Source organism: Nematolebias whitei, chromosome 23 (genome assembly GCF_014905685.2).
Source record: "Nematolebias whitei isolate Nwh7 chromosome 23, NemWhi1, whole genome shotgun sequence".
In the NCBI taxonomy this organism is placed as follows: domain Eukaryota; kingdom Metazoa; phylum Chordata; class Actinopteri; order Cyprinodontiformes; family Rivulidae; genus Nematolebias; species Nematolebias whitei.
The window spans coordinates 16929101-16941801 of record NC_056520.1 but is presented as its reverse complement, the minus strand read 5'-3'; the positions used below and the strand labels follow the sequence as shown (position 1 = coordinate 16941801).

Below are 12701 nucleotides of genomic sequence, written 5' to 3'. Positions count from 1 at the left end.
GGTGGTGCAGTTGGTAGAGCTGCTTCTTCTCAGCGAGCAGGTCGCCTCGGTTCAAATCCCGGTCCGGGGGCCTTTCTGGGTGGAGTTTGCATGTTCTCTCCATGCATGTATGGGTTTTCTCTGGGCACTCCATTTTCCTCCCACAGACTAAAAATGTGTATGTTAGGCTGATTGGTAACTCTAAATTGTCTCTAGGTGTGAGTGAGAGAGTGAATGGTTGTCTCATTTGTCTCTATGTGTCCCTGTGATGGACTGGAGACTTGTCCAGGGTGTCCCCTGCCTCTCACACAGTGATGGCTGGACATGGGCACCAGTGACTCCTACGACCCATAAAAAAAGAAGTGGGTAAAGATAATGGATGGATGGATGTCAACTAAAATTAAAACTTAGTTGAATATGCATCCTTTATCTTTACCAGCTTCTTTCTTTTCGGGTTGCGGGGGTCACTGGACGTTAATCTTGTTGCATGAGCTACGTTTTGTTTTAAATCTTATTTTAAACCAATAACTTTTTTTTCTTCTTTCAGAGTAAAATGCATAGTAATATGATAAACACTTAAAATTTTAATCCATTTCATTAATGAGGCACTTTAGCATTAGCATGCAAGCTAACGTTCATTGATGGCACTAACGAATAAAGGTAACAATATATTTTTATCGTCCTTTTTTGAACTGAGAGTGTTTGTGTGGGAATTTTAAATCGGATGAATGGATTTTTAGCTGAAATATCACATGAAGAGAACAGAAACCAGCTGGACTGTAGCTGTGCCACAGAACACTTTTCTTTCGGTCCTTCGTGACCTTTTCTAAATCTCCTGCCCAACACCGGGGAGACGCCTGCTCCAAGTGAGCTTTAATTATGTCAAAGCAATTACAGAACCAATATGAAGACCTTCTGCACTGAGGAGGGAAACAGCTGCAGGAACTTCAGATTTAAGACCTGAACCAGGAAATGAGTTTATCTTTGAGGATCCAGCATTAAATGTATAAAGAAATGGTTTAAATGAAGCTTTCATTTGGAAAAGAAAAGCAACTCGAAGCAAGTATAAACACACTAAATGCAACTCTTTTTAAATTTCACAGACAAAAAAAGTTCAGTACAAATATATTGCAGTTTTAAAATTGCTGCATTACTCTCCAATGCAGTATAAAACACCAGTTAGAAAAAGGTTTCAGTGCCATCTTGTGGAAGGCTACAATAATTTTCCTCCAACATACCTACCGGTATGTAGTTTTGAATAGGACTATTACCTTTCATGGTTTCTCTGGTTTCTAGACCTCAAATAGGCTTTGATTATTTGCCACTCGTTTTTTCCTGCAAATATATTGTCACCCATAAATTTAAATTTTCTAGAGTTTCACCGTCTTTATTGAGTTGTTTTATCAAAAGGTGCCAGCAGTGACACCGTTGGGTAGCCGTTAACGAAACTCAAAGCAATCATTGGATGCACATCTCTTTTGCAGTTACGGTAATCCAATTCAAGGCTGCGGTCACAGTTAAATTACCATAGCAAACACAAAAAATGGCGCTACCTCTGTTGATTTTACAGATGCTGAAATTACTAAAATTTGAAACTACTAATTTGGAGATGGAAGTACCTCAGAGTGATCCACAACCCATACTCTGAGGAAGTGGAAGTAACAGGTAAGACTATAAAGCGCTTTTCTATCTTATCGAGATACTCAAAAGTGCTTTACACTACAATCGGTGTCCTCATTTACCCATTCATACAGCACTCTACTAGCTGTATACAAAGAATAATCAGTGCTTTATCACATTCACACACTGGACACAAATCGGAGGCAATGAAGGGTTCACTGTCTTGCCCAGGGACACCGAGGCATGTGACTGCTGGTGGAATTGAACCCCCAACCCTTGTATTGGAGGATGACTGCCCTAACAACTCAGCCACAGGAAGTAATATGAAGTAAAACAAGAATGTGAACGATTGTGAAAAACCAGAAAGATCGGTACCTGTCTTACATGAACACATTTAACAGTTTTAGCTCATAACCGAACAAGGTAAAAGGTTCAGTAAGAACTGGATCCACACAAGTGTAGGTGGGAACAGCTTTATTAGAAATTTGATTAAAAAATAAACACCATTCGATCAAGCCTGTAAGAGTGCATGTCTGCCCTCAGTTTTAATACTCTTCTTCCTCTTCATCGCCTTCCAAAGAGTCGATGCCAACTTCTTCGTAATCCTTCTCCAGGGCGGCCATGTCCTCTCTGGCTTCTGAGAACTCTCCCTCCTCCATCCCCTCACCAACATACCAGTGGACGAAGGCCCTCTTGGCGTACATCAGGTCGAACTTGTGGTCGAGTCGAGCCCAGGCCTCGGCGATGGCGGTGGTGTTGCTCAGCATGCACACAGCCCTCTGCACCTTGGCCAGGTCTCCTCCAGGAACCACGGTGGGGGGCTGGTAGTTGATGCCCACCTTGAAACCAGTGGGACACCAGTCCACGAACTGGATGCTGCGTTTAGTTTTGATGTTGCTGATGGCTACGTTGACGTCTTTGGGCACCACGTCGCCACGATACAGCAGGCAGCAAGCCATGTACTTGCCATGCCGGGGGTCACATTTCACCATCTGATTGGCTGGTTCAAAGCAGGAGTTGGTTATCTCTGCCACAGTCAGCTGCTCGTGATAGGCCTTCTCTGTGGAGATAACTGGGGCATAGGTGGCCAGAGGGAAATGGATACGAGGGTAAGGCACCAGGTTGGTCTGGAACTCCGTCAAATCCACGTTCAAGGCTCCATCAAAGCGCAGAGAGGCGGTTATGGAGGAGACTATCTGACTGATCAGGCGATTCAGGTTGGTGTAAGACGGGCGCTCAATATCTAGGTTCCTGCGGCAGATGTCGTAGATCGCCTCGTTGTCTACCATGAAGGCACAGTCGGAGTGCTCCAGGGTGGTATGTGTGGTCAGGATGGAGTTGTACGGCTCCACCACAGCTGTGGACACCTGAGGAGCTGGGTAGATGGCAAACTCTAGCTTAGACTTCTTGCCAAAGTCTACGGATAGGCGCTCCATGAGCAGAGAGGTGAAGCCGGAGCCCGTTCCTCCTCCAAAGGAGTGGAAGACCAGGAAACCTTGAAGCCCTGTGCACTGGTCAGACTGAAAAAGAAAAAAAAGGTATGTTTTACAATCCAGGGCTGCCACAAGAACCAAAAAGAATATTCTAGTATGAAGTTCTCATAGAGAGATGTTAAGTCCTCTCAGATTTTCTTACCAGTTTGCGGATTCTGTCAAGGACAGAATCGATGTGCTCCTTTCCAACAGTGTAGTGGCCTCGGGCGTAATTGTTTGCTGCATCCTCCTTCCCAGAGATCAGCTGCTCTGGGTGAAAAAGCTGACGGTAGGTTCCGGTTCGGACTTCATCTGAAAAACCAACAAGGTTCGATGGTAGGTTAAATCCTGTTTTACAGTAAAAATTGAACAGTATTCGGAAAAACATGTTCCAAAGAATTGAAAGTCTTCCCGAAGTTGAACCGACACAAGTATACAAGTTTTAAATTAAACTTTGCAAACGTAATCGGATGTGCATCTATAACTAATAAAACTATCTACCTGGTTCAAGATGGCTGCCTCAGCTAGTCAACTTTACAAAACACAAAAATGACTAGCTCTTGACAATTTGGCAGATAATAGCCTAAAATTTGGCATTATTAGCCACGATTAGGGCTGGGTGATATACCGATATACATTTTTAAAAATATCAATATAATTTAATTTGCAATATAAAATGAGACTATCGATATAAAGCAATAGTCATACTCTAGTGTACCTAGTTAAGAAACTTTTATTTAAGCTTTTAGCTAGTGTCATGCTTCTTTTAGCTGTAACAGCTGAATATCTGCTTCTTTAGCAGTTTTCAGCCAAGTAATTCTGGACAACATACATTTTAAAGTGACATGTATTTTGACAAATACTCAGATATTTTTGATAAAAAGCAGTGACGACCAGTTTGCAACTTTAAGCGCGCTTTTTTTTTCTTTTCATTTTTTTGTCCAAGGTGTTGCGTCACAACGCGGCAGGTCAGCACTGTGCAAAAACCACAAGATCAATATTATTTTTGGACTTGTATCCAAAATAAGCTACGCGTGTTTTATTTTAAAAAAAAGAAAAAAGGATTTTGTTTCCTTTAACTTCAAGCGTATCAGAATATCTGGTTTAGATCCCAATATTCCAGTATACCAATGACAGTTGGCTCCAGGTCCACAAAGATGGCTCTAGGGACGTATTTCCCAGTGCCGGTCTCACTGAAGAAGGTGGTGAAGGAGTCGTCGTAGCCTCCGGTGGGCTTATCTTTGGGCATGTGGCCGTCCGGCTGGATACCGTGCTCCAGACAGTACAGCTCCCAACATGTGTTGCCCATCTGGACCCCAGCCTGGCCCACGTGGATGGAAATACACTCACGCTGTGGATGACAAAGGAATCATTATATATCTAATTAAAAGTCTAGCATTGAAGGAATGCATATGCCAACCTTTCACTTTAATCACATTTAGACAACACTTGTTTTAACTTGTAGAAAAATGACAGCCGAGTGTTTAGAAAAGCAACAGAGTGGAGTAAATATTTTAACTACAGCTTTTATTTTATTTACTAAAATTCAAAACTCCAGTCTGTCATCAAACAAACCTCCCAGTCATCCTTGCAAATGTGATGCGTCAGTCAAAACAAGTGTCAGCGATCTTAAAAAAAAAAAAAAAAGCGCAGATCGTCACGGATTCCTCCGCGCAGAGGCCAAAGTGTCTCCGCACCCTGCTCAAGTATTTCTCATTGGTTGTAAACATGTGGGTGAGAGAGTGGAGGAGGGAGGAGGTGCGTCCATTAAACAAGTCTGGTCCAAACGTTTTCGCAGTTTGTCCTGAGGGAGTTACAAGTGCGACGATAGGGATTTTCTTTGAGTAAGCGCAAGGGTCCCCCTGGTACCAATCCATGGATCATTTAGTAACGAGTCACACACAAAAATAACAAACATTTCTTTTTTTAACGGTACATTGTTGAAAGATGACATCTTCGGTATGCACCTCCCTCTTCCTGTGCATGACCCAATTTCTCACATACAACCATTTTATGGAGCGGCAAGTTATCACCGAAGTAACATCTAAAATAATAATAATAATAATCTTGCAAACCTACAAGCTAAGTCCCAACTGTTCCGATTTGGGCGGGACAATCCCAGAATTTGCCCTCCCCCGTTTTGCATTCCTTATCCGGGATGGGAGTGAAGTGCTGACTTGGCTATCCGTTTATGCCAATTTTCTTACCATGCGGCAGCCCTCTGCACCTGGCTGAACCTGACTGGCATGGCCTGACCTGGCCCCGCACAAGCTCTAGAGACGCCATTAAGAAGTTTTCTGCTGAACATGAAGCCGCTTGAAAGGCCAAAACTTTTTGCCACACAAGTGTGGATTTGTCCAGAAGATATTGAAGTGATTTATAGACCCGGGTATGGGGTTTCTAGGTTTATGTGTACTTTGTGTGAAATTAGGTGAGAAGAATGTTTTAATAGGCAAATATCAGCAGACATCAGTCCTCAGTGCTTGCAGTTAATCTCAATAACCATGTCTCTTTATGATACTATATGCCGACAACCATTTGTCATATTCTTGCATTTGGTGCCTTGCACTACGTTCATAGTCTGAATTTGTGGAATTCTGTGTAAGTTTTACACTTTAAGCATAATTTGCACAGACAACATGTAAATCCTGTCATATCACACTGGCTCCATGAAGAGGTACAGATGTTGATTATTGCCATTTTCTGTGCCGTTGGTTTCATTTTGAAGCTCATCTACATGGAAAATATTGGGTGTTTACATGTACACTTTGGGATAGAACATCACTTGACATTTGTTATTAGTAAATGGCTGTAGTTCATTTTGTAATAGAACTAATTGTACAAGTTTCTATAGTCTTTTGCTAGAAAGGACATATACACTTGTGCCGTAATCAGCAGGTACAATATACTACAAAGATTGTACAACATTTTGTTTGAGTATAGTTGATTTAGTATGCACAGATGCTAGTCACAAAATTAGAAAATCATGAAAAAGTTGGATTTATTTCAGTAATTCCATTCAAAAAGTGAAACTTGTATATTATATTCATTCATTACACACAGACTGATGTATTTCAAATGTTTTATTTATTTTAATGTTGATTATAACTGACAACTAATGAAAACCCCAAATTCAGTATCTCAGAAAATTAGAACATTACTTCAGACCAATTTTTTTTTTATTTTTTTTTTTTTTTAAAGGATTTTTAGAAATGTTGGTCAAATGAAAAAGTATGAACATGAAAGTATGAGCATGTACAGCACTCAGTACTTATTGGGCTCCTTTTGCCTGGATTACTGCAGCAATGTGATGTGGCATGGAGTGGATCAGTCTGTGGCACTGCTCAGGTGTCATGAGAGCCCAGGTTGCTCTGATCGTGGCCTTCAGCTCTTCTGAATTGTTGGGTCTGGTGTTTCACATCTTCCTCTTCCCAATACCTCAGATTTTCTCTGAGGTTAAGTAGTCAGGTGAGTTTGCTGGCCATTTAAGAACAGGGATACCATGGTCCTTAAACCAGATACTGGTAACTTTGGCACTGTGTGCAGGTGCCAAGTCCTGTTGGAAAATGAAATCTGCATCTCCATAAAGTTGGTCAGCAGGAAGTGCTCTAAAACTTCCTGGTAGATGGCCAAGTTGACCTTAGACCTCAGAAAACACAGTAGACCAACACCAGCAGATGACATGGCCCCCAAACCATCACCGACTGGAAACTTGACATGAACCTCAAGCAACATGGATTCTGTGTCTCTCCTCTCTTCCTCCAGACTCTGGGACCTTCATTTCCAAAGGAAATGCAACATTTACTTTCATCAGAGAACATAACTTTGGACCACTCAGCAGCAGTCCCAGGCGAGACGCTTCTGATGCTGCCTCTTGTTCCAAGAGTGGCTTGACACAAGGCATGTGACAGCTGAAACCCATGTCTTGCATGCTTCTGTGCGTGGTGGTTCTTGAAGCACTGACTCCAGCTGCAATCAACTCTTTGTGAATCTCCCACACATTTTGGAATATAATTTAATATAGACATTAAAATAACATTTGAAATATATCAGTCTGTAATGAATGAATATAATATACAAGTTTCACTTTTTGAATGGAATTACTGAAATAAAAGCAACTTTTTCATGATATTCTAATTACTGGTTAATTGTAGGGCAACTTGTTCTGCATTACCCAGTGGTGGGCACGGTTCCGCTAATCCACTATTAGCGGACTTTAACTTTCCATGTAACGGATCAACATTTTTGCTTACTTTGAAAAACTTTAGTGTTTCCGCTAAATTTAAAATTCATTAAATTCAAGTCCACTGATTTTTTTTTTTTTTTTTTTTTTTTTTTAAACATGGGGGCCGAGATGGTGCAGGGCAGCCGGCTTGGGACCCAAAAGTCCCAGGTTCGATCCCCAGTCACTGCACATCACGTGGCGTCTCTGGGCAGCACGCCTCATCCCCAAAATGCCCCCCGGGCGCCTTCAATAGCTGCCCACTGCACCACCTGGTGGTGGATGGGTTAAATGCAGAGACTAATTTCACCATTGTATGGAAACATACAGTGCTGACATTATCATCATCATCATCATCATCATCATCATCATCATCATCATCATCATCATTATCATCATTATCATCATTATCATCATTATCATCATTATCATCATCATTATAAACAGACGATGTCTGAGATGGGCATCAGGCCAGGACTCTGCAGTTTACTCTTATCTGCAGGTCAGCAGTCACTCTTTCAGGGATGAAGATGTTCACATCCTTGATAGAGAGGAACAATTGAGAGAGGAGTGAAGGAAGCCATCTTTGTGAAGAGAACTCGATCATTAAACGGGGGCGGAGTTCTCCAAGTTCAGTCATCCTCATACAATGCTGTTATTGCTAGTTTCAATCAACCCTCTATGAATAGCAAGCAGCCATAAGGGCATTAACAATCAATTGTTAGGCCGATGGTCCTCCTTTTGCATGTAAACAAATAGTTTGGGCTGTCAGCAGGAAACTGGTTGATCCACTATGAGAAGATGCTATTTATGAGACAGAGTTTGTTGCAACGCCTCAGACTGAAGAAGTCTTTTCGATAAAAGACGAAACATTTAACAAAGAAGAATCCGTCCAGCGGACCCGACTTATCCGTGTTGCGTTCTATTACAAAGTTGTCACATTACAGACAGTCTTAGTGTCAGCGACAGAAGTTTATGATAAAAAGTTAGCGCTTTAGCGTTAGCTTTGTTATATCTGTTAAGCATTAGCTAAGCTAAATTTTTAAGTTAAAGAAGCTAACGTTTTGGTTAGCTGTGCCCACTGGTGTTACCAAACTAGTAGATTTCTTGGGGTATGTCACTTATGGTGCAAAGGTTATTTTGTGATAAAAGTACAGCATGATGCAATCAATACAAACTCATGGTCCCAAAAAAAAAAAAAAAAAAAAAGGCATTCCAAATGTCCTGTGTTGATAAAATACGAAGTATAAGGAAAACGAAAAATGTGTTTAGACCAAACTTCTTTATCTTTAACAGATAACATTCTGTGACCTTTGACCTCACATGAAACAATGTTTAATGTCTAATAATCTAGGTAGATAAATCTAACACAGGTCCTTTGGATGGATTCTTTGTTAAAACATTTAGTCTTTTACCCAAAAGACTCCCGATTTAGCCTAGTTAGAAAGAGGTTTAATCCTGTGGTCCCGTTTCTTAGCGCCAATAAAACTGTCCTTTTTCATTAGAGTTTCAGAAACAGTGCAGCTGAGCTTTAGACAAGACTTTAAAGATTCTGGTTTACAAGGAACAAGGTTGATATGAAGTGATTAAACAAAGAGAAACCCTGAAAGCCTCGTGACAACAGGCGAGGGGTCTGAGTGACAGGCGAGCTGCTAAGTATGGAAATAGCAACCAGCTATTTTGAGAGGAGTCACTCGTTCGACCCAGCTTCACCCTCCTGACCCGATTAGACTGTCAGCAGCTTTAAAACTGAAAACTTTTCTCATCGTTCCGCAGCAGAGGATCACAGACTCACCATGAATATTGGAGGATTGTGGGTGTGGCATTCTTTTGGATTGTTGCAACATGCCTCACTGGTTCAGGCTATTTTACTCAAACAGGGGGAAGAATGAAGTCATGGTTTGCTCTCTGGATCTGACCCTGAGTGAAATCAGGCCATGTTTGTTAACACGACACAGGAGCATTGTGCTCCTCAGAGATCGCCAAAATTGGTGGAATAATGATGTTTTCCAGACTTAACTTAGCTACCATTACTACTTTTAGCTTTTAGCCAGTGTTTTGCTCCTTTTAGCTACCTTCTTAATATTTAGATTGTCAGTAGCCTGTTAATACTTTAAGCAAACTTTTAGCTGCATGTATTGTTTTGCTACTTTTAGTTTTTAGCCAGTGTTTTGCTGCCTTTAGCTAGTCTTTTAATATTTTAGACTGTCAGTAGTTTAATAGTTTAAGCAAACTTTTAGCTACATGTACTGTCTTGCTACTTTTTTTAGTTTTAGCCAGTGTTTTGCTACCTTTAAACTAGCCTTTTAATATTTTTAGACTGTTGATAGCCTGTTAATAGTGTAAGCGAAATGGTAGCTGCATGTATTGTACTTATTGTATTTGCTGTTTTTAGTTTTTAGCTAGCCTGCTTTAAAGTTTTGTGTTTTCAACTCTGAGCTGGTCCTTTGTTGTCATCGTTTTTAGCCATTAGCTTTTTTGTTAATGTTTTAAGCAAACTTTAGTTTTTAGCCAGTGTTTTGCTACTTTTAGCTAGCCTTTTAATATTTTGACTGTCAGTAGTTTGTTAATACTTTAGGCAAACTTTTAGCTGCATATTGTTTTGCTACTTTCAGGTTTTAGCTAGCCTGCTTTAATGTTTTAGGTTTTCAACTCTGAGCTAGTCCTTCATTATAGTTTTTAGCTTTTACCCTTTAGATAGCACTCTTTTTTTTCTTCTATCTAGTGTTCTTTCAGCTTTCTGTAAACTTTTTGGTATTTTAGTTAGCCAAAATTTGCATCTTTTGTCTTTTATTAAAGTGATTTTGATATTTTTAGCCAGCCTCTGCTGTTTTAGCTTTAAACAACTCAGTTTTAGCTTCTTCAGGAGTTCACAGAAGTCATCCAGCGCTCAGCTTTCACTGTATTTGAGCAGAAAGTAACATTCCTCTGGCTGAAGCGGCAAACCTTTAATCATGTGGTTCAAGCCAGCAAGAACCGCTTCTGTTCCTTCCTGTACACATTACAACACTGTTTGCACCATCATGTTCAAACTCTTTAGGTTTCTTTAGCTGTTTTACGGAAAACGGAACATTCTGTACAAGGTTCTCTGTACAGTTTCAGGACAGAGATGTGAACTACACGAGGGGATCTTGGAGGCCACATCAGCATTCCCAGTAGTCCACCAGGCCCCATATGGAAACAGTTAACCTTTGCTGCCAGGGGACATTTTCCACACTGGTGGATGCTTTAAACAATTCTTTCCTTTGTTTATCTGCAGTCGACACATCGTTAGACAGAAGCTCAAATCTGGAACTAAACTTAGGAAGGAAGTTGTGAAAACAGGAAACTGTGAGTCACATTTCAGCAGCAGCACTACAGTCTTTTTCAGAAGCTACTTAAAGAAAAAGGCTATTAAAAGGGAGACATAGTAAAAGTTTTACTCACCATGTTCTTGTTTTGTCTTTTTGGGGGGAAGGGAGAAGTCAAAGTGTGCTGTTCCTCACGTTGAAACCACAATGAGATCTCAGTGAGGGAAGTCCTAAGCGTGCCTCTGCTCTCGCTTTTAAACCTCCTACAGGAGGCGGGGCGAGGAGGCGGGGCGAGTAGGCGGGGTAAACTGAAGGGGCGGGGTCAACAACTGCTGCAACTCTTTTTTTTTTCCCCCACATCAAAACAAGGCTTCCTGCTCAGCTCTATGCAATCAAATCTGACCCAAACTCAGTGGCGATTTTAGCCTCTTTTGGGGGGTGCTCAAGCACCCCCAAATTTTAACTCAGCACCCCTGAAAAATAAAGAAACCATAATTAAGATTTTGTAAGGAAACTCAGTTCTTAAACCTTAGATTCACCAAAATATTGAATAAATTTGGAATAAATGATACAAACCAGTAAACTCTATTTCTTTTGCACGAGTCGGATACTCAACGCCACCTGTCAATCAATCCAGTAGGCTCGTCTGCCACTGACCAATCGGCGACCTCAATTTGTCCCAAAGTAAAATGCCCCTTGCGTGAGAGAAGTGGAGCGTGCTTCATTCACACAAGGAGAGCTGTTGGTCAGGCTACTTCTTGTTGCTCTCTAAAATAGTTATTGAATCAAGTGTTTACGTATGGAGGTAAACGAACCAGAATGAAGGAATTGACATTTACTTTATTCAAAACTTTCTGGGGGAGTACCCCCCAGATACTACCACCTGCCAAAGCTGTTGTGATATTTCAAAACAAAACCTTTAAAGCTTGTGAGATTTTTTTTTTAAACAGCTCATTACTGTAAAAATTAAAGTAGCATTCCTTAAAAGAATACTTCTTTGTAGGCAGACATTTTAAACGCAGACCTTACGCCATTTGTTTTCACTCAGAGTGTAGATTGGAGATGACTCTCAGCTACTGCCACCTGTGAAAATCATTGACCTATAGTCATTTTTGTGTCAGGTAAAGTTGATTTGCTGTAGCAGCCATCTTGAATCAGGTTGACTCCAAATGGTAACTAGCTATAAATGTACATACAGTGATTACTTTCTAAAAGCTTCATTAAAACATTTGTTTCTTGAGGTACTTTGCTAACAGAGTCCACCAAACAAACAAGACGCAGTCAATTGCATAATCACCCCGCAGGCAATAATTATTTGCTTCTTCAACTGAATATATTTTTCTAACATCCTAATGTATGCTAAATAATCCAGGTAGAAAAATCTAAGTTAAAACCCCGTTTACATGAGAACCACTTCTGGAAACTTTAGTGTTTCTCCAATCTTTATTGGGGATAAACAAGCCAGTGGTCACTCTTTCAGGGATGAAGATGTTCAAATCCTTGATAGAGAGGATTGCTGGTTTCAGAGAGGAGTGAAGGAAGCCATCTTTGTGAAGAGAACTCATCCATAGTTAAACAGGTGTGGAGGCCTCCGTGTTCAACTGTCCCCCTCTTACAATGCTGTTATTGCTAGTATCACTCAGCCCTCTGTGACTAGCAAACAGTCATCAGGGCACTAACAATCAACTGTTAGGCTGATGGTCCTCCTTTTGCATGTGAACAGCTGGTTCAGGATGTCACCTGCAAACTGGTTGATCCACTATGAGAAGGTGCTGCTTATAAGGCTGAGTTTGTTGCAGCACCACAGACTGAAGAAGTCTTTTGGATAAAAGACAAAACGTTTTAAATCCCGGTCCGGGCCTTTCTGGGTGGAGTTTGCATGTTCTCTCGAGCATACGTGGGTTTCCTCCCACAGACCAATAACATGCATGTTGGGCTGATTGGTAACTCTAAATTGTAGGTGTGAGTGAGAGGTTGTTTGTCTAGTTTTTCTGTCTGTGTCCATGTGATGGACAGGCCTCCAGTCCAGGAAGTACCCTGCCTCTCGCACTGTGATGGCTGGACATGGGCACCAGTGACCCCAGCGATCCAAAAAGGAAGAAGCAGGTAAAAGACAAT

At 41.1% G+C, this 12701-nt stretch overlaps 1 protein-coding gene across 1 annotated transcript; it reads right to left on the bottom strand.

Annotated features, from left to right (window-relative positions):
- Positions 1-2058: 2058 nt before the first annotated feature.
- LOC119428733 (tubulin alpha-1C chain) lies at positions 2059-10827 on the bottom strand. The gene is made up of 4 exons (XM_037696407.1): positions 10720-10827; positions 4200-4422; positions 3235-3383; positions 2059-3119 (listed from the first exon to the last, which is right to left on the bottom strand). The coding sequence occupies exons 1-4, from the start codon at positions 10720-10722 to the stop codon at positions 2145-2147; spliced, it is 1350 nt and encodes a 449-aa protein (XP_037552335.1). The 5' UTR covers positions 10723-10827; the 3' UTR covers positions 2059-2144.
- Positions 10828-12701: the final 1874 nt, after the last annotated feature.

Coding starts and splice junctions, on each gene's coding strand:
- LOC119428733 (XM_037696407.1), bottom strand. Junction 3,384..4,199: donor CCTGGAGCCAACTGTCATTG/GTATACTGGAAT, acceptor TTGGTTTTTCAG/ATGAAGTCCGAACCGGAACC. Junction 3,120..3,234: donor TTGACAGAATCCGCAAACTG/GTAAGAAAATCT, acceptor TTTCTTTTTCAG/TCTGACCAGTGCACAGGGCT.